General features: G+C 39.2%; 3 protein-coding genes across 4 annotated transcripts; all 3 read left to right on the forward strand.

Moving 5' to 3' along the window:
- The first annotated feature begins 1,095 nt into the window (after positions 1-1,095).
- sars1 (seryl-tRNA synthetase 1) lies at positions 1,096-6,756 on the forward strand. Its single transcript, XM_012830989.3, has 11 exons — positions 1,096-1,372; positions 2,306-2,376; positions 2,790-2,870; positions 3,052-3,210; positions 3,531-3,674; positions 4,131-4,286; positions 4,379-4,600; positions 4,766-4,895; positions 5,050-5,207; positions 5,541-5,670; positions 5,774-6,756. The coding sequence occupies exons 1-11, from the start codon at positions 1,237-1,239 to the stop codon at positions 5,932-5,934; spliced, it is 1,548 nt and encodes a 515-aa protein (XP_012686443.1). The 5' UTR covers positions 1,096-1,236; the 3' UTR covers positions 5,935-6,756.
- Positions 6,757-8,925: 2,169 nt separating this feature from the next.
- Positions 8,926-11,161, forward strand: LOC105903257 (PTB domain-containing engulfment adapter protein 1-like). 2 transcript variants are annotated; one of them, XM_012830974.2, is made up of 9 exons: positions 8,926-9,008; positions 9,260-9,310; positions 9,456-9,527; positions 9,777-9,872; positions 10,073-10,210; positions 10,304-10,408; positions 10,559-10,618; positions 10,752-10,836; positions 10,921-11,161. In XM_012830974.2, exons 2-9 carry the CDS (start codon positions 9,269-9,271, stop codon positions 10,968-10,970), a joined length of 648 nt encoding a protein of 215 aa, XP_012686428.2. In that variant the 5' UTR covers positions 8,926-9,008; positions 9,260-9,268; the 3' UTR covers positions 10,971-11,161. The 2 variants fall into 2 exon arrangements, with proteins under 2 accessions (XP_012686428.2, XP_031421715.1); XM_031565855.1 differs by having other exon boundaries at positions 8,952-9,008; positions 9,243-9,310.
- A 1,796-nt stretch (positions 11,162-12,957) lies between these two features.
- On the forward strand, positions 12,958-18,251 carry tmem106c (transmembrane protein 106C). The gene is made up of 8 exons (XM_012830990.3): positions 12,958-13,155; positions 13,822-14,066; positions 14,441-14,504; positions 14,709-14,868; positions 15,240-15,380; positions 15,580-15,629; positions 15,725-15,778; positions 15,977-18,251. Exons 2-8 carry the CDS (start codon positions 13,856-13,858, stop codon positions 16,131-16,133), a joined length of 837 nt encoding a protein of 278 aa, XP_012686444.2. The 5' UTR covers positions 12,958-13,155; positions 13,822-13,855; the 3' UTR covers positions 16,134-18,251.
- Positions 18,252-19,738: the final 1,487 nt, after the last annotated feature.

Below are 19,738 nucleotides of genomic sequence, written 5' to 3' on the forward strand. Positions count from 1 at the left end.
TTTTTTTCATTGACACCACTTCCTTAGGTGAGATCATTCCCATGGGGTCTCCTGTCACTGTTCTGCGGATGACACTCAACTGCACTTGTTGCAAGCACAATGGCAACAGGGGCAAGGAAAAACTCCCTGTTAATCAGGAAGCAACTTTAAGCTGAACTGCAGCACATAAGGGAGGGCCCATCTGCTTGGAGCTGGCTGGGTAGATATAGAAAAAGGAGGGGGGGGGGGGGGGGGGGGGGGAGAGAAGAGGAGGGGAAACAATCAAGAACATGGCATATGAAATCATCAGGATGAGTATATCATACATGTGGTAAATGTACACAATACATACAAATATAACATGGTATGTGCATGATGCATACAAAATTGATAGAGGATAAGGTTGGGGAGAGAGCATTCAAGTATTGTAGAACAGCTTAGTGGGTATACACTGTGCTCTTAAGGTTATTATTATGCAATTATTTACATTGCAGGTAAAGGCTAGCACAGAGTGTATGTGGTAGAACAAGTGGATGACAATTAAGCAAATATCACTTCACAGAAATCATGAATAAAATTAAAATAATTGTCCTGAACCATATGCAATTGAGAAAAGGCAATTATTCAAATTATAATATAATTTTAATATATTGTAGTGCATAAAAGCTGTGTGTAAACAGTCTGCCAAATAATGCCTTCCATGTGTGTTAGTGTGAGTGATTAATGCTTAATTCTGTGTTATATGTTACACTGCTAGATTTAGATCATGTCCACTGTTTAATGTTATGTGTAAATGCCACTGTGTAGTTTACCTGTGTATTAGCGTCCCTGTGTACTATTAACTACTATGTTATGTATAAGACCCTCTGCGTTCTCTGTATACCGTATATCATTTGTTTTATGCTTTATGGTTTCTTTAATAATATGCTAAAGAGACTTTTTCAGTCTGCTCTGTTGCTACAATATAATATGTTACCTATATAATATGTATAGGTTGAATAACATTGCTTGTAGCAATTCATTTTCTTGTTGCTTAGAAAAATGTGTATGTAAATGTATGTGATTTGAGGACACAAGGACCTTTAATTTCACACAGTAACTGGACCTTTTACGTGGACCATCCATCTTTTCAAAGTGCCCGCCCATCGGACGCGCTTGACGCGGCTCCTCCATCAATTTTGTATGCTAGTATTTGCAAGCTAGTTCACCGGTTCAGGCTTCGTTTGTGTGACCAGCTAGAAACGTTAGCTTACAAGCATGGTGCTAGATCTGGATTTGATCCGCGCTGATAAAGGCGGTGATCCCGAACTCGTCAAGGAGACACAGAGGAAAAGGTTCAAAGATGTGTCGTTGGTGGACAAACTGGTGCTGGCGGATACAGAATGGAGAAAATGTGAGTGGCATAGCGCAAGCTAACAATATTGCTACCATAGCGAACTGAATATATCTGGTCCACATGGATAGCGGTATTTCATAGTTGTTGGCTAGCCTCGCTAAATAACACAAGCCTGTGCTGCGTTGGCTCTATCATTCAGAAAAGTCCCAGCTAGTTTGGAAAGAGTTAGATTGTATCCAGAATTTTAGTTTATTCCTAACGTTAATGTAACCCGTTCTAGTACTTTCAGATTTATGTGTAAACCTTAGCTTTTTTGCTGCGTTAGCATTTAGCTGCCGGTAATTTGGCTAACGTGTGTCGGACAGCTGTCAAGTGTCTCCTTTGAAAAGATGTTTGTGCCATTGTTTCAGTTTTAGTTTTTTTTGTGTGTGTGTGCTCAATGTACAATTGAAACACATGCGGGCAACACGGTAAAGTGTTACACTGTAGATCAATGGGGCTGCAGTAGGCAGGAAGTAAACTTGGTTTAGCTATCTGCAGTGTCGTCAGCATACAGTCAGAGCAGTCTGATGCAATCCAGTTTGAGTGAAGCACAATCGCACCCGCCACAGCCTTGCATGGATGCTTAACAACTTAAAGCAGTGATGACAATAACACACTACACAATGTGTCTCTGTTTCAAGCTTGGTGTAGCTTACACTTGAATGAACACCTTATTTCCACTTATCGGTCAATTCTGAATAACGTCAGCTGATCAAGGAGCAAATGTTTGGGGCATATTGTTAAATCTCTTGATAAGAGATCAGTATTTGTGTGATCAGCAAAAGCATACTTGCTATGTAAGAGTTTTCAACTTGCAGTGTGTGAAATGGACCTACACTCATGTTCATGCGTTTTTGTATCACTCATAAAATCTGGCTTGATTAAGTGAAACTTCAACAGAAGGAGTCGCATGAAAATATGGCATGATTGTTTTTCTTCTCTTGTCAGGTCGTTTTACTGCAGATAACCTAAATAAGGCCAAGAACCTGTGCAGCAAGGCCATTGGAGAAAAAATGAAGGCAGGTGTCTTTTCATTTTTCCACCTATTAGTTTGGAATCCAGAAGCTGTCAAGCAATTCAAAGCTGTCCCAGCAGTCAGGTGACTGATCTAAGAAAAGGGTTAACGGCACAAAAACATGACTGAATTGTTTTAGGTCGTCTAATTAAAAATTGATTATTTTTAATAAAATCCTAATGAAATACATTTAAGTGAATCTTAATTATCAGAAAGGGTGAGACCATAGAATTAGAACGGCTTTTCCATGTATGTATGACTAAGAGCAAGACATTTTTAGATATTCTGAAGAATAACAGGCCCTTATTACCTGAGTTGAGATCCTGTGGCACATTACTGTTAGACCAGAATATGATTAACAAAATGAAATTGTGTCTTTAAAAAAAAATATCTTGATGGGTTCTTTCTATGTAACAGAAAAAGGAGCCAGTTGGTGATGATGACGCCCTTCCCGACGAGGCACAGAATCTAGAGGCCCTCACAGCAGACACACTCTCGGTATGATGACACTGCTTGTCCCGTTGCATTAGGCAACATTTAGTTTATTATTTAGTTAATTGCACCACCAGATATTTATCAAAACAAAATCAATTGTTACATAGATTAAATAGGCTTTGGCCGTTTACTGTGACCAAATACACCTGATGCCAGATGAGAACCACTTTCTTGGCTTTTGCAGCCACTGACGGTGACTCAGATCAAGAAGCTACGGCTTCTGGTGGATGAGGCTGTGCAGAGGTCAGACAGCGAGAGACTGAAGTTGGAAGGCGAGCGCTTTGAGTACCAGCGAGAGATTGGCAACCTTTTGCATCCATCTGTGCCTATCAGCAATGATGAGGTTGGTGTCACGGACTTTGGTGCACAAACTGGGCTATTCAAAATGCATAGATAAACTGGTCTTTTGTTAGATTGATTAGCATGATCACAGACATCAGTATTGTGGAGAATGTGAATCAAATGTTATTGTGTACATAACTGCTTACTATCCTTCCATTAGTTTTCTTTGAAGTGCTCAAACATTTTGCTCCCTGTAAAAAGAGAGCAGAACAGTGCACGGTCCTTATTTTGCATTCTGGTAAACCAACACAAGTAGATCCGTCAGTAGCTGTCATTTTCTCTGCTCTGTTTGTACTGTCTGACTTTTTCAACCCCCCTAAGGATGCAGATAATAAGGTTGAGCGCACCTGGGGCGACTGTAGCGTGCAGAAGAAGTATTCCCATGTTGACCTGGTTGTCATGGTAGACGGCTATGATGGTGAGAAGGGAGCAGTGGTAGCTGGGAGCAGAGGCTACTTCCTCAAGGCAAGTCTATACCTACATTTATTTAGGGCCAAAATTATTGTTTCAGTAGTTCTTGGGGACCAGGCAGTGTCTTATGGTGAAGTCTTGAAGTGTACTTCATGTTGACTAACTGATATGACTGTAAGTGCCTGTTATGTACGTGCTTATTAAGCATATTTAGGTCTATTTACGACATATTTCTATTTAGGGCATATTACATATTTTCATATTTTTTGTCTAGAATAACAGCCATGTTGCTTTTGTTCAGGCAGGATACATTGTATTTACCTAGCTGGTATGCTAATGTGACCATTTGCACATGTAGACACCTGCCTAGCCCAGAAACTGCCTGAGCAGTTTCACCTTTTTTATCGTAACTAAAAATCTCACGAAATGACTCCCCATAGGGATGAATTGTAGATATGCAGAGTTTGATTTTAACCATTTTTTAACCATTTTCTTATTCTGTCACTCCAGACACCATTAGTGTTTTTGGAGCAAGCGCTGATCAACTACGCACTGCAGATTCTCTATAGCAAGAACTACCAGATCCTTTACACACCCTTCTTCATGAGGAAAGAAGTCATGCAAGAGGTTGCCCAGCTCAGCCAGTTTGACGACGAGCTGTATAAGGTATTTATGGTCTTCTCTCTGTCAGATTTTTCACATTCCTTCCATTTTTCCTGAGTCTTAAATGCATACCTGTGAAATGTACTTGAATGTAGGTGATTGGCAAAAGCAGTGAGAGGTCAGATGACAACGCTGTGGATGAAAAGTACCTGATCGCCACCTCTGAACAACCTATTGCTGCCTTCCTGAGGGACGAGTGGCTGAAACCCGAAGACCTGCCCATCCGCTATGCCGGCTTGTCCACCTGCTTCAGACAGGAAGTTGGTTCTCATGGCCGTGACACACGGGGCATCTTCAGGGTGCACCAGTTTGAGAAGGTCTGTGCCAAGTGTGACGTTCCTATATATGCCTTTACTAACTTCAAAAAAGTATTATAAACCAAAAGACAAGATCCAAGATCAGATAGTTTTCATTATCACAAATGATGTGTAATACTCCACACAGTACACAATAACCAATCAACATTTTGCCTCTACACACAGATCGAGCAGTTTGTGTATGCGTCCCCGCATGATGGCAAGTCCTGGGAGATGTTTGATGAGATGATTGGAACAGCAGAGGACTTTTACCAGTCACTCGGAATCCCCTACCGCATCGTTAACATTGTCTCTGGTTAGTGCCTCCCTATAGCTCCCTATCTGGATGTAAATGGAAAAAAAAAAAATGCATAGAAACGCTTAATATGCTATTTTATCTTATTCCATTAATGTTGTTTGGTGAGGTAAACTATGATATTGCATTGACCTTCATTTCTGTCATTCCCAAGGGGCCCTGAACCATGCTGCCAGTAAGAAACTGGATCTTGAGGCCTGGTTCCCTGGGTCTGCTGCCTTTAGAGAGCTGGTGTCCTGTTCTAACTGCACAGACTACCAGGCTCGCCGTCTGCGCATCCGATATGGACAGACCAAGAAGATGATGGACAAGGTAGGAGAGACTAAATCATAACAGAAGTTTCTAGATTACCTGTATCCAGAGGATGGAAAAAGGTTCAGAATGGATCTCACTATCTCAGTGTGAGTCAGGGATTACCCTCAAATATCAGCAAGCTAGTTCAGGTCTGTTGATGCCATATCCATTGGATCAAGTTCTGTTTAAAATTGTTTAAAAAAAAGTATATATAAAATACCAAATGAAATGGTGATGATATGACTGGTGTTAATTTAAGAAGGCTTGTGAACTTGATGAACAAGAGTATTTTCACTGTAGCATGTAGTGAGTGAAGCTGACAGTTTTATTTTTCTCTCATGTATTTGAAAGGCTGAGTTTGTCCACATGCTCAATGCCACCATGTGTGCAACAACTCGGGTAATTTGCGCCATCCTGGAAAACTACCAGACAGAAGAGGGAATTGTAATTCCAGAGAAGCTCCGTGGGTTCATGCCTCCAGGTATCAACACATTTTTTTCACTGTTATGGAGATAAGCTTGGAAGGCATCATTGTTTTAGTACACAAACAGCATAATGACTACCCTTGACATACTGTGCCTTAGGACTGAATGAGATCATCAAGTTTGTGAAGCCAGCCCCTATCGACCAGGAGTCCAAAAAGCAGAAAAAGCAGCAAGATGGAGGGAAGAAGAAGAAGCAACAGACAGATGTGGATCAGGGGCTTCAGAACAAAGTAGAGAGCATGTCTGTCAATGACTCATAGGCCCAGCACTCCGTTCTCTCTGCCGATCCCGAAACACTTCCTCCCTCTTAGTGGACTCATTACTCCCTCCAGTGTCCCACTCTTCATCTTGCCTTCATGCCATTATGTCACTGTACTGCTTGGAGTCCACCATCATCTCTTTATCAACCAAACTATATCAGGGCAGATTAAACTATAAGGGAAGTTATAGGATGCCTTTGGTCTGTCCAGCAAGGGTCCTGCATCACCAAAATGGAACTGCAAGGTTAGCACAAATTATTATAATATGGTTGTCTGCCATCACATAGGTGAATTGGATGAATTGTGCGTAAACAGTGATTTCACTGTGACATGGCACAAAATTCTGTGTAGTGGCTTGGTCTTTAGAATGAAGAATCGTTATTAATGACAAGCCTTGTGTGATGCGGTCGTGTTCTTTGGGGAAACTCAACTCTTTCCTTGATGGCTTTTAATTGAAATATATACTCTAAATTACACAGCAGAAACAAGTAAAGGTTGTTCAGGTATCGTTCTATCTGCTGAAATATTACTGTTTTTTGCTCACCCAAAGACACTGATCGGCTTGTGCGCAGTAATGCTTTATAGGTAGAACTATACCTGATCTATTTCATACATGCATACTGTAGATACATTTCATAACGTTTCTGTGGAAATCAACAGGATCCCCCATCAGTTTGATCCACTTCCATCCTCCCCATCATCATTGGGTGTCATCTCTGCACTCCATGTGCTTAGAGTACAAGCTCTGTTGTATGCGGTCACAGCTGTGATCTTGGATGAAGTATTAGTATGGCACCTGAAAATAAATACATCTAAAAGTTACTCAGTGATTGACTTGATTTTTATTCACATGGACATGCTTGCTGTCACACTCACCCTACTTATCGATTAAGCGCGAGGCAAAAGATCTGATAGAAAAATACTGCAACCTGCTTGAATCAGAGAAGCCCCTACAATTCCCATCAAATCTACAAAGCTAGCAAGGATCAAAAAGAAATCCGTTACAGATTATATGTCACTAATCTTCTTCACTTTTGGAAATGAATGACAGGTCTTAAAACTTGAATCTGTTCCAGACCTCCAAGTAACCAAAACAGCCTATAGGCACTGAGGTTTTTTTCCAACCATGAAATTATATGAGCTTGGTTAACCTGCTCTGCTAAGCACAAAGAGGAACAAAAGCAGTTAAACCCAACCCTCCACATGTTAAATTAGTCATTTTGTTGGTGGCAATGTTTTTGTGAGTCAAAAACACAGGTTGTTATTTCACTTCACATTGTGTCTACTGTATTTATGCTCATAACTGCACATACTTCTGCTCTGCATACCCCAAGCATGTGAAGAGGGTGTTTCACTGCTCCAGAAGGGCAGACGGTTGGGTTATTTTATGTATTATGAACTACATTGAATTACATTGAACTAGCCTTGCCGTTTAGCAAAACGTAGCAGACAAGTGAGTTTGGGGCAAGTTGTCACATGTGTTATGTTGATTATTCCAAACCCTAGTGTGTTTTCTCCCCTGGAATGGAGATGCAACTGGTAGGGTACATCACTAGGTTGGCAGATATTTACCTTGATTCATTGCCAAGTGGTGCAGCTTTTGAAAATCCCTCATACGTGGGCAGAGGAAGTCAACGCCAGAACAGAACAGGAAGAAGGTGTCCAAGTCAAATGTAAAACATTACATTACAGAGGACTCCTCAGACGAGAATGAGTGTTTCAGTGTTGTCTGTGTGGAACTATTCTCCATCGGCTGGCCAGAGGAGTTCAGTGGGTGAGATGCAGAAAATGGCCTAAAATAGGTTACCTCAAGGGAGGTGGTTTATGTTTGGCCATTTATGATTTCAAATAAATCTTTAATCTGCTAAAACCAAGACCTATGGTCTGCGAGTATTTTCTTTTTCACTGATAGGCATGATTTGTCATCATTTATAGAAATGGCTGGTTGCTTTAATGTTTTCTCAAGGTGTTGAGTTCAGTTTTGGTTACGAAATAAAAAATAAAATATGTTCACAATGTTTTTATTTGTTTGATAATCGAATATGGCAATTTACCCATTGTCCGTGAAAAGGTATTCCCTTATGAGGCAAGTTGTCACAAGTGCACACGCTGAAGTTGATGTCTAATAATTGTGCACTGCAACATAATATGACAATCTAATGAAAATGAAATATGTGGTAAAACACCATGTGATGTATTTTTTGCAGTCACTGTGCCAGCTATGTATCCCTTTTTAGTTTCTGTCATATAGCGCAGAAGATTTACCCTTTTTAAAGTTTCCACACAATGTCAGGGAAGCTCAGACACGTATCAAATATGAATTAAATAATGTACCTCTTCAAAAAATGACAAAACCTGAGGAAATTATTGTGGTCAGTGGAAAAATATTGTCATGATATATTTCCATGTACTTACAGTTACCCTCTTTCAGAATGATAAAACCAGAGCTTTACATTGGTAATCCGGCATGCCAAACTCGTTGAACTGCTGGAAATCAGTTTTAGGAAAAAATTCCTTAGTCAGTATGGGTAATCAACCAAAATTCAAGGCCTTAGTTTTGCATCCACATATGGAGGAATGAAGATTAGCTTTACAAAGTTTGATCTGCTCATCTCTAGTTCAGAGAAGCCTAGGATTTTAATACTCATATTGACATTACATCAGAGCACTGACATTGGAAATTATGATAGGTAGAATATACTGTATATGAATATACAGAATAGAATAGAATATACTATATCCTTATACTATATAATAGAATATATTCATACTGCATTTTTATGCTTACGTCTATACTGTGTTAAAAAAGTATCAATGCAATAATCCTACACCTACTATATATATATTTATATTTGCAATATATGACATGTAAACAATAAAGTCTTTGTTTACAGTTAGATATCTTCCCAGTGATAAGGGGTAATATAGACCGGGAGGCAATAAATCCATATCAAATGTATTGAGCAGTAAGGAAGTCATTTGACTATAGTCAGTCATTAACTCAAACAGACTTTACACCTGTCAGGAAGAGGAAAGAGATCAGTCGCTCTTTTTCCGACATTTCTCTATTAAAGGTAAGACAAATGTGTCTTAATATAGATCTCAAGAATAACAAACCAACTTATTCCAAAAATATATAATTCACAGCTTCTCAGTCAATGATTTTTACTCTTATGGATCATCTAATAAGCAAGAATTATTCAGCTTTGAAAGGACTTCAGAATGCTTACTTACAAAGCTGGCTTTCAATGCCATTACCAATTACTTGTCAATTGTTTGACATGACCTGTGATGTTGTTTGCAATCAGTTTCTTCTATTTACAAGGACCCAAAGATGACTGAATCTGACGATAACGAGATTTCTTTCACAGTGAAAGTGAGTAGTACGAAGAGGGGCTCGGTCCATTTCTTGATACTCTTAGATCTGTATTAATGAAAATGTTCAAGACGTCAGTCAGAGATATTAGTTTAATATCCAGTTTTAATATTTAATTTGTATCATTATTTTTTGTTCATACAAGTTCCTGGGTCGCGTTGAAGTACACCGTCCACAAGGAATGCAGACTCTGAACGAGAGTGCGGGGGTCTTGCTGGTACTGTGATGGCCATTTAAAAAATAGATGTCCTCATCAGCTATGCTGGTCTGATAAAGTCATGTGTTTGTGCTGTGGTATTTTTCATCTTTGAATCAAATGTATTACACTTAAGACTGTAACCTCTAGTCATTACTGCATTGTCTCATCATACATGAAGATCTTCAGGTGTAAAGACTCACCCTCTGAGGTATCCAGATAGTCAGTCCTAAAATCCCTAAACTTCATGTACTGTCTTTACCAATGTAGAATCCTGACAAGAATGACACAGAAACGGCAAAGAAGAGGAAAGCTTACCTTTTCTTGTCACAGAAGGGGATTGACATCCTTGAGCACAAAACTAAGGTGATAGATTCGTCATATTCACTGTGTAATGTTGCTGTTTCAAAAATCATCTGATTCCCTTAAATGTTTTTCAACTAAAGTTATATCTGTTGAATTTGTTGATTACTTTGATTAAATGGAGCTTATCTTTTAAATGTTGTGAAAGAGTCGGTTCGAAATGATTAATCATGGTCTTTCTCCTCCTTTCTCTTCATTCCCAGTTTTTGATACACACATGCACTCTGGACGCAGTCTCTTTCTGTGCAGTCCACCAGACCATGCCCAAACTGTTTGGATTTGTAGCCAAACATCTAACCTCAGACAAGTACCACTGCTACATGTTCCAGTGCAAGAAGTTTGTGAGTATCAGGCACCAGTAACTTAACTGCAACTACATTCCTGTTTTAAAGACCCTGAGTCTTTGAAATTAATTTCCCAAACCTTCTTGACAGTCACACCTGGTGGTCTCTCTCATTGGTGACATGTTCAAAGCCTCTGAACAACGCGTAGCTGTTAGGGGCAGTCGTGACCTGGTGGTAGAGGCCCTTCAACTCAGGGTATGAATAAAGGTTATTAACAAAATTAAAAAGTGTCTATGATTCATGAATGTTCAAGAAGTAGATTTGAAGTATGATTTACTAGTGCTGGGTGGAATAAAAATTAAAGGCAACTATCTAAAAACATTGTTTTGTGTTGCTATGACTTAGATCCGAGCACTTCAGAGAGAGAATGAAGCTCTGCAGAGAAGACTTCAAAACGTGGGAGACGTAAGTAACATAATAACATGCACACATACACGTACACACAGACACACAAAGATCACAAGTCTAGAGTGCTCATGGGTGACTTGTTATTGTTACTGATGTATATATGATGTATATACGATGTATATATGTTCAGGAAAGATCTGAGGGAACCAGGAATGCAGATGGCAGTGACACTGAGTCCTCCTCCCATTCCCAGTCAGACCTATCAACATCTCAAGGTAGACAAATAGTGACATGAAACCTACTTATATTTGAATGCATTGTATCTGTCCTCCCTGTTGAAAACATCTTTCTCTCCACAGTGAGATTTCATTCAGATGGAGACAGGGTTCCTCTGATTAGGAACAATTGAGAGAGATGTCCTCAAAACCACAACAATGAAAACAAGAATGCTCTAAAGAGAATCGCCATGGAAAACACCATGCTACTGTGATTTATGGTAATAAAATATTGGTGACTGGAAATTACGTGTTTTGTTTTGTTTTAGTTATCTCCTACCTTGAAGTGCTACTCCAGAAATGTAAATAAAAATAATTGTTGAAAGAATTGTTTGAAGAATTCTCCTTAAAAAAGGTAATGTAGGCTGTTTAACTAATCAGAACTGTATTTTATGGTTATTTATGTTAGACTAAGTGCCTTCAAAAGGGTGTTGATTCTTATATTTAAGGTAGGGGTGAACTTCAAGGGCCCTCCATCCTGAGTTCTCCTTCGCCCCGATACGCGAGGGTGCATCCATATATGCCTCTCCCAAGCAGTAGATGGCAGTACTACAGTCAAGAAGCATGCGCAAAACAGCAGTTCCATGGAGCAAGCGACAATAAGCAGCAGTACTCGGTGAAGATCGTCAAAATAAATCCAATTTGATGGATGTTTAACGTTTTGCACGCCATATGCCTGTTGTGCTGCTAACTACTCTAGATAAATATACGACATATTGCATCTGTGATAGCAGACTCATCATGCAAATAAGCATGGAATGAGATGGCATTATTAGGTACACAACAATTAGCTTATTTGGTACACATGTTTACGATCATTCATTTCTCCATTAAATGTATTATAGATCACCACGTCCAGTTAGTTGTATTTAACCCAGAGGGCGACATAGCTGATTAAAAAAAAAAACGTTTTTATTTATACTGCTTGTGAGTCATAGAACATCCTAGCCATTACTGAATAAATTGAACCTATAGACTGTGTTTAATATGAAAAGGCATAACAGAGTTGTGAGTTGAACTCTCCTTGTTATTTGACATATTTAAAATATAACTGGATTTGAGCAGTATTGAGCAATATTTATTTACAACAGTGAACAAATGAAAAAAAAAAATCCATCTTGACTTTGAAACCTTTGCCTCCATATCAGTTAGGCATAGGGGGCATAGGTGAGTGTATATGCTGTAAATGTCCTAATGTCCAGAGTAGATAATATAGTGTATTAATAGTGTAGATAGTGTAATAGTGTAAATAAACAGGATTATTGCCTGTAGGTTTCCACATACAAGGTATAGTTCTCTTCTGTATATTTCTCTTCTCTAAGGTTAAGTGGACAAAGGGGGAAAAGACAAAGACATTTTGTTCCACAAAAGAAACATAAATATAGACAATAACAATCTGAATACAAATCGACTTAGACTAAGCTAATGTATATGTATACCACTGTGAAATTAAAAGGAGAGTCTTGGAAATGTCCAACAGTGTGAGAGCACTGAATAGCTGTCCGTGGGCTGAAACAGTAGTTTGTGGACATTGTTGATGGGACTGACTGTTGCCTGAAAGAAACTGTACTTATGGCATGAGGTTTTGGTCCTGATGGACCGCAGAGGGGAGTTTTACCAAAAAGACCTGACCAGGGTTGGGGTTGTTCAGCCTTAATCTTCCCGGCTCACTTTTGGGGCTTGGAGTCGTTCAGGTCCTGGAGCGATGAGAAATTGCAGCCAATCACCCTCTCAGTAGAACCAATGATATGCAGCAGTCTGCTTTTATCTTGGCAGATGGTGATGGAGCAGGGGCCGAATCATATACATATCTATGTTTATCTATATACATATCTATGTATATCTATATACATATATCTATATCTATTTATTTCCTTAAAGTACTTGTTCAAAGGTTTTCATTTCACCCCCATATCAAGGATGTGCAATTTGTTGTTTTGAAATGTTTTCCCACTTCTACGTTTAGTGTACCTTTTGTAGAAGATACGGTTTGTAAAATTAGCATTTTTTTCTTAATTTTTCCTCATTCTGTAATCAAAAACGAATGAAGAAGATTTTACTTTTATTTTGAAAGAATAAGGAGTCGCGGCCATATTGAAATTTTTGTTATTGTCGCTGGCTACACGCTGCTCAAAACAGTTCTGACAACATCTATGTATTCGTCAGAAAGGAGTGTTTTAAACAACGATTTCCCGGCCAGAGAACGGATAGTGAAGTGGGTGATATGATCCGAAACGAAACATTTCAAGAATAGAGGAATTGAAAGAGCAACCTTTCATCAGTCGGTCACTTTTATGGTTTGATAACACACAGCAAAAGGTATGACATGTTTTAAATCATGCCAATTTGCTAGCTATTGAAAATGTAATGTTAATGCTATGAAAATGTTATCTGACGTTAACTGTCAGCCCCAACAGTTTTGGTTTCTGATGTCCTTACGTAGGTAATCGCACCAAACTGAGGTGTATAGAGTACAAACCGGTAGAAATGATCAAATCTCAGCGAAGCTAACTCATTGCAACTTTGGATTTGGGTTAACGCTTTTCGACCAGCAATGTAACGTTAGATGAAACTTGTCTATGAAAACTCCTAGCTATCCTGGACAGAAGTTAAGCAAGTTTTGTTCAGAGGTGCGTCTGAGTTTGTGTTTGTGCTTGAAACCGTTAACTTTCATTGTTGTGTTTGTAAATGTGTTTGCTGCAGCAGTGATAATGCAATGTTTATGCTATGCGCAAATGAACGTCAGATGGTGATGAGAATTGTTCTGACGTCGCACAAATGAACATCAGCTGAGGGTGATTGTGCCCGGGTCACAGTCCGTCTCAGCAGTATCATTGTTTCAGTTCATGAGAGATTAGCCCACAAACATGGACGACTCTCGCTTATCTTCCTTTAAACAATGATGTTTTTGTGCTCCTGTTGTCGAGTTAGGTTGCTAACTTTTAACTCTTCACAACTAAATGTTAACCAATGCTATTGTCATAGGTACCCATCGAACAGGTGGGTGAAGTGACAGCTAATGGGAACTCACTGGTCTCAAAACAACGAGACGCTCCTAAACTGCTCCGATAACGGGGTCAGGATAAGGCAAGGCTACCAGGCTGATGATGATGACTCCTTGGACGGTCTGGATAGGCAGGAAGACATTGCACAGTTTCCATACGTGGAGTTCACTGGACGAGACAGCATTACATGTCCAACTTGCCAAGGCACTGGGCGAATCCCCTCAGGTTAGTTGACTGCAGGTTTGTAACTTCTGTGTGTGTTTGCTGTGTGTTTTGTCTCTGCATAATGCTTATGCATCACGTATTCTTATACTACTCCCATTTGCATTTTATATTTACTCCCTGAGAACCCTTCACCTTAGCATTATAGTTGTGTAGTAAATAAGCTTATGGCCTCCTTTTATTGGTGGATGAATATAGTACTCCTTATCTCAAGCACTTTGATTTCAGCACCTGGTTTCAATTGCACGTTAGCATTTGTGTAAGAAATAGGACCTTAGGTTGTTCTGTCCACTCACCTGTAGATTTGCATGAAACTCTGTAGCCTAATTGGTTCAGGCATCACTGCATTGACTTTGTCTCTCTGGTTTATGTCTCAGATCAGATAAATGAGCTGGTTGCACTGATTCCATACAGTGATCAGAGGCTTCAGCCGCAAAGAACGTAAGTAACATTTCTGTCCTCCGTATATATGTTTGACAGTTTATCTCCAACGTAATGGTAATTTACCTGATGGTAATTGAAACATTAGATTTTACAACCTTCGTAAACATTACACTGTGCTAAGAGGACACGCATATTTCATCACTGGTGATCTGGAGGAGTCCAGTAGGTGGCGCTGATCTCAGGTGGTGTTGTGTTTGACAGGAAGCTGTATGTGGTGCTGTCTGTGGTGCTGTGTCTGCTGGCCTCCTCGTTTGTGGCGTTCTTCTTGTTCCCTCGCTCTGTGGTGGTGAAGGATAATGGCATTCGCACGGTGACCGTGCACTTTGATCACAACAACAGCAAAGTGCTCATCAACATGACCGTGAGCCTCCTTCTCCACAGTCCACCTCCAAAGTAGAAATCATTAGTGTTTACAATACTCACCAGTAGATCCGTTGGATCAATTTTGAGTTTAGCTTGGTCATCAAGTTAAGTTATCTGCATTTTTTTGGAAAGTTCGTTGAACAAGTTGAAAAGGACGAAATTCTTTCTGGCTTCAAAATCTGACCAAAAGGAAATTGTTACGCGTGAAGAAACCTCGAGTTCAATGGAATTGATCTCTAACCACATAAGTGGCTTTCACATCAGCTCTAATGTTCATTTACATCACACATATGAATTGATCTCACGTCAGGACTACGTGTTTCTGCCTGAGGTTGTGTTCTCATGATTACTGTTTCTGTCAATCTTCAGAGCACTTTGAGCTTTAGCAACCCCAATTTCTTCACGGTGATGGTGGACAGCCTAAACTGTCAGGTACTCTACATGAAGACTGTCATTGGCACCCAGCAGCTGGACAACGTCATCCACATCCCGCCCCTCAGTGAGAGACCGGTATGGAGCAAAAGTCTTTAATCAGTTTTCAAATAAATCTGGGTCAATATTTAATGCAGCCCATTCATTCATATAAAGTAGTATATCAACACTTGCATTTGGTACCGTATGTGGTTCATTTCTGCATAATAATATAATAAATAATAAATGTAATATTCTGTATATTAATCTTCATTGATGGAGTGTTTATCTTCCCCAGGTGAATTTCAGTGTGAGTGTGGAGATCAGTGGGAGTCTCTCTTATGTGTAGTAAGTCGGCCTTTCACATCATAGAGCAGAATGCAGAATGCAAATGAATAGACCTGGATTCACACCTCACACCTGTTTCTCCTGCTCTCTTCCAGTGCCTTCTGCTCCATGGCCAGTATTAAGGTTCACAACATTGTCGTCTTCATGCAGTAAGTTCTCCTCCATGACAGTTCCACATATCTCTGAAAATATGACTACTTCCTCTTCTTGCTGACTGCTGTTCCTTCATTCTTTCTTTTACTTTCTTTCTTCCATGTTTGTTTTGGGTCTTACTTTCTTGCTTATTTGTGATAATTATTTATCAGTCCCAGGTACTGTGCTTATGAGCTGTACCTCTCTGCCTGCAGGACCTCTGTTAAAACATCCTATATGGTGCGCAGCACGCAGAACACACTGGAGGCCTATCGCTATATCGACTGTGGTGCCAACTCCACAATTCACAGGTCTTCAGATATCCTGTGGTCTGATCCACACCGCAATCCCAGCATCAGGCTGCTGAGGTAAAAAAAAAAGGAAAAAAAAAAAGTTTGAAGGTGACTTAACATCCTCAGACATGGAAGTGGGGTTTGATTCAACCATCTGGTTGCATTCGAGGTCTGTTTAATTGGCACTGAAACAAAAGGGAGTAGTTTCCGAGGTTCAGCTTGTCTGGACTAGGATGGAAATTGGGAATGTGTTGTCTCTGAAACAAAGGACAGAGGACTACTGAGACGAGTGCTACTTGAGTTTCTCTTTCTGGAAAAGTCTCGCAAAGCATCATTTAACTGAGCACAGTACAAGTTCTGCTACTACTGATTTTGAAAAATTGCTGCTCTTGGCTCTCCGTTTGCTCCATTTCAAGAGCCCTTTCTGTTTGAGTAGAGTAGGGCACGGTCCAGGAGATGAGGATGTCAGTATGATCTGGATGGCCGATGTTAAGATGATGCCAATTCTGAGCATTAAAGCTTGTGTTGAATTGGTAGGCATTCAGGCATCTGATGAGCACCTTATTAATTTGCTAACTTTTGCTTGGTTTTTGTTCAATAATAGACTGTCTTGTGTCGTAGTACTGTACAGTTTTTCTAACTGAAATATGCTTTTTCAGTCTGTTTTGAAAGGAATAACTACTGTATTTTCCTTGAATGAAATATCCAAAGATTGATAATTTAACCTGTGCTTACAAAATGATTGACTTTTCCCACAATTTACGTAACAAAGGTAGACTGATAGGATTTTATGCTGTCTTTTGACATAATTGTCAGTTGATGCATTCAGAAGGGTTACTTAATCCTAAGAAAAGCCAGCTGTTAAAACAGTACAAGACCACTGTGTAAAAGAGGAAAACTGCACAAAATAGTAGGGGAGGGTGGGGTAAGATGAGCCATTTTTTACTTGAGTCGACCTATAGACAAGGGAATATGACGCAGAAATGCACAGAAAAGCGAATGCATACAACACAAGATCAGGATGCGTGCCATCAATTGAAACCTTAACAATCGACAACAAACCCTCCAAAAAATAAACTGATTTGTCTACAGTTCTGAAGTCTCTAGGATTATGAAATAGACATGGAAGTCTTAAATTGAAAGCTACTTTTATTCTTTTTAAGGAACATTCACAGATTATTTGTTTTTTACTTTCAGTGTACACTGTCAACTGTATGTTTGATATAGTGGCAAATGCTATAAAAAAAGGCAAATTAAGAGTGATGTTTCTAGTCCTTCACAAAGAGGTAAATAAAAAATAGGGATACAAGCACGTGTTAAGCGTCTTTCAGAACTTTGAAAAGCGCTATATAAATGTGATGTATTATTATTATTATGACTATGGAGCCTCTATATTTTTCTTCTGTAATTACGTGCCATGACCACTGTTATGCTGCATTTGAAATACGAAATATAATGTCAGTTATTCATGGTTGGGATGTAGCATTAATTTAAACATCAAATATTTGACTGAAAGTAAACCGGTGGTTCATCTTCCCCGAGGCCCTGGTTCATTTTCCCCTACAGCCACCATTTTGGGAAATGTGTCTAGTCCAGCAACCCATAGCTACATTTTTGCTAATTCACTAACATATTTTTGCCCACTGCCAGTTCATCAACATATCTGATATAACTTTTAAAACTGAGATAAGCTACTTTTGATGTGAGACTGATTTAAATAACTGATATGCCAAAAAAAAAAATATTGACAGGCAAAAAAAGAAGCATAAAAAAATATGCTTTCCACTTCATTCGCATGGAAAAATGAAAAGGGAAAATGCAAAGTAAATTTAGGGTCACATGACAAAAATGATTTCTGGTTGCCTAGATACAGGTGGTGGTTCAGCTTCCCTCAATCCCCTAATCAGTGTTGCTTACTTGTCTCCAGTAAGACCAACCAAGCACATGTTACCTTAAACTATGCAAAGGTTATTCATGAGTTATGTAATATTTATTTATAAAGATTTTATTTGCCAAAATTGAACTTGAAGATTTGTCATATGGATAATGCAAAATTAAAAAGTAAAAGTGAGATGTAATTTTTATTTGGAATGGTACTCTGATGTTTACAGAAAAGATAAGCTGATCAGCAAGATCACAGATACCACTCAGATGTGTAATATTGGATAATTTTCCTCAATAAACAAATTAAGTATAATATTTTTGTCTCATTTATTGGGTTTTGTTTCTTTACTTTTGGGAATTGTGTGAAAATCTGATGTTTTAGGTCATGTTTATGCATACACATTCTAAAGAGTTTGCAAACCTTCAAGCACTATTGTATGTAGTTCTTATTTTCAGATGTGCTTAATCTGAATACACATACTCCACTCAGTGCATTTTGGTACCACAACTTTACATGTCTTTATTATTTATTTCACTTTCGCATATATGTCAAAAATAGCATATCATATAAATTCCTTTTTTCTGACGTTTCCTTTCTCTTACGCTTTCCGGATGAGCTGCATATGGGAAAATATATTACTACATACAAAGATGAAAACAGACCACAATATATTAAACCTGTCATAGACATAGTTTCCTTCTACAGTATCTGCTGTGCACTTAAAAAACCCTAGTCCTGCAAAATTAAATACAAGAAGCTTATAATGTAGGATGTAAAGCTTTAATACAAACAAGTGCTCCGTAAATGTCTTTGGTTAAGTAAAAAAAAAGGTTGGCCACTCTTGTGTGTTCATGTCCACACATTTATATATAAAAATCATAGTTTTGCGTATGGTTGAGTGGTGACAACCTAGATGCCATATACCAACTGAGACACCCATATTAGTGCTAAAAGGCTTGGATGTAATACCATAGGCAGGGGACAAGCGGACTTTCTCACTGGGTCAATATATCCACGGCAGCCCCAGTACAATAATTCGATTCCCCTTGAGACTGAACAGGTGTTGCAGTGTAACGTGTACTGCTTTGAGTAATAGCCCTTGCTTCCTCATTAATATGCTTTGGGTGGAACCCCAATATGAGGATAGTTATAGCAGTGAGTAACAAACGGTGCATACATTCTGCCCATACAACTTGACATTCATCTTTTCTCCTTGAACACATTTCTTAGCCATGCTAAGGTATTTGACCTTGGGCTTCCCCAACGTCAGTGACTCACTCCCCCAAGCAGTTTTGGGGCTCATATTTGGGTACCCACATCACAGACTCTTTCCCTCTTTGGTAAGCTGGCACACAAACGCACTCTCAAACCTTCACTACCACTTTCTTTGGACCTCTCCAAAGCTCATGTTCATATATTACAATGATTGTCTTCAAAGGTATATTTACAAAAATACATATCTTTCTCCTCTCCCTGTTCCTCATCTAGACGTACATTACAACCACAAGGGAGACTTGACAAAAAAACAGTTTGTTGTCTTTTTGATTAAAACTCTGCACGACTAACTACATAACTTTGGCTCCATTATCAGTCAATGCCCATGATGTATCGAATAAGGGAATTTGACTGTTTCTGCTTGACAGTGCTTTAGGTGCATAAGCTTCAAAGCTTAATGAACTACCAGTGTGTGTGTCTCCTTGGTGATGGCCCAGAGTGGAAGAGTGCTGTGATCAAACCATTGGACAGACTTGACTCGGCCTGTGTAGTCTGCGGTGGACGACAACACAGGCTGGGGAGAC

This window comes from Clupea harengus, chromosome 4, assembly GCF_900700415.2.
Source record: "Clupea harengus chromosome 4, Ch_v2.0.2, whole genome shotgun sequence".
NCBI lineage: Eukaryota > Metazoa > Chordata > Actinopteri > Clupeiformes > Clupeidae > Clupea > Clupea harengus.

Bases quoted from the DNA above. Each gene is read 5' to 3' on its own strand.
- sars1 (XM_012830989.3), top strand. From the start codon at position 1,237: ATGGTGCTAGATCTGGATTTGATCCGCGCTGATAAAGGCGGTGATCCC. The intron at 4,896-5,049 runs GTTAGTGCCTCC...GTCATTCCCAAG, and splicing joins CATCGTTAACATTGTCTCTG to GGGCCCTGAACCATGCTGCC. The intron at 5,208-5,540 runs GTAGGAGAGACT...TGTATTTGAAAG, and splicing joins CCAAGAAGATGATGGACAAG to GCTGAGTTTGTCCACATGCT.
- LOC105903257 (XM_012830974.2), top strand. From the start codon at position 9,269: ATGACTGAATCTGACGATAACGAGATTTCTTTCACAGTGAAA. The intron at 9,873-10,072 runs GTGATAGATTCG...CTTCATTCCCAG, and splicing joins TCCTTGAGCACAAAACTAAG to TTTTTGATACACACATGCAC. The intron at 10,619-10,751 runs GTAAGTAACATA...ATATATGTTCAG, and splicing joins GACTTCAAAACGTGGGAGAC to GAAAGATCTGAGGGAACCAG.
- tmem106c (XM_012830990.3), top strand. From the start codon at position 13,856: ATGGGAACTCACTGGTCTCAAAACAACGAGACGCTCCTAAACTGCTCC. The intron at 14,067-14,440 runs GTTAGTTGACTG...TTTATGTCTCAG, and splicing joins CACTGGGCGAATCCCCTCAG to ATCAGATAAATGAGCTGGTT. The intron at 14,869-15,239 runs GTGAGCCTCCTT...GTCAATCTTCAG, and splicing joins AAGTGCTCATCAACATGACC to AGCACTTTGAGCTTTAGCAA.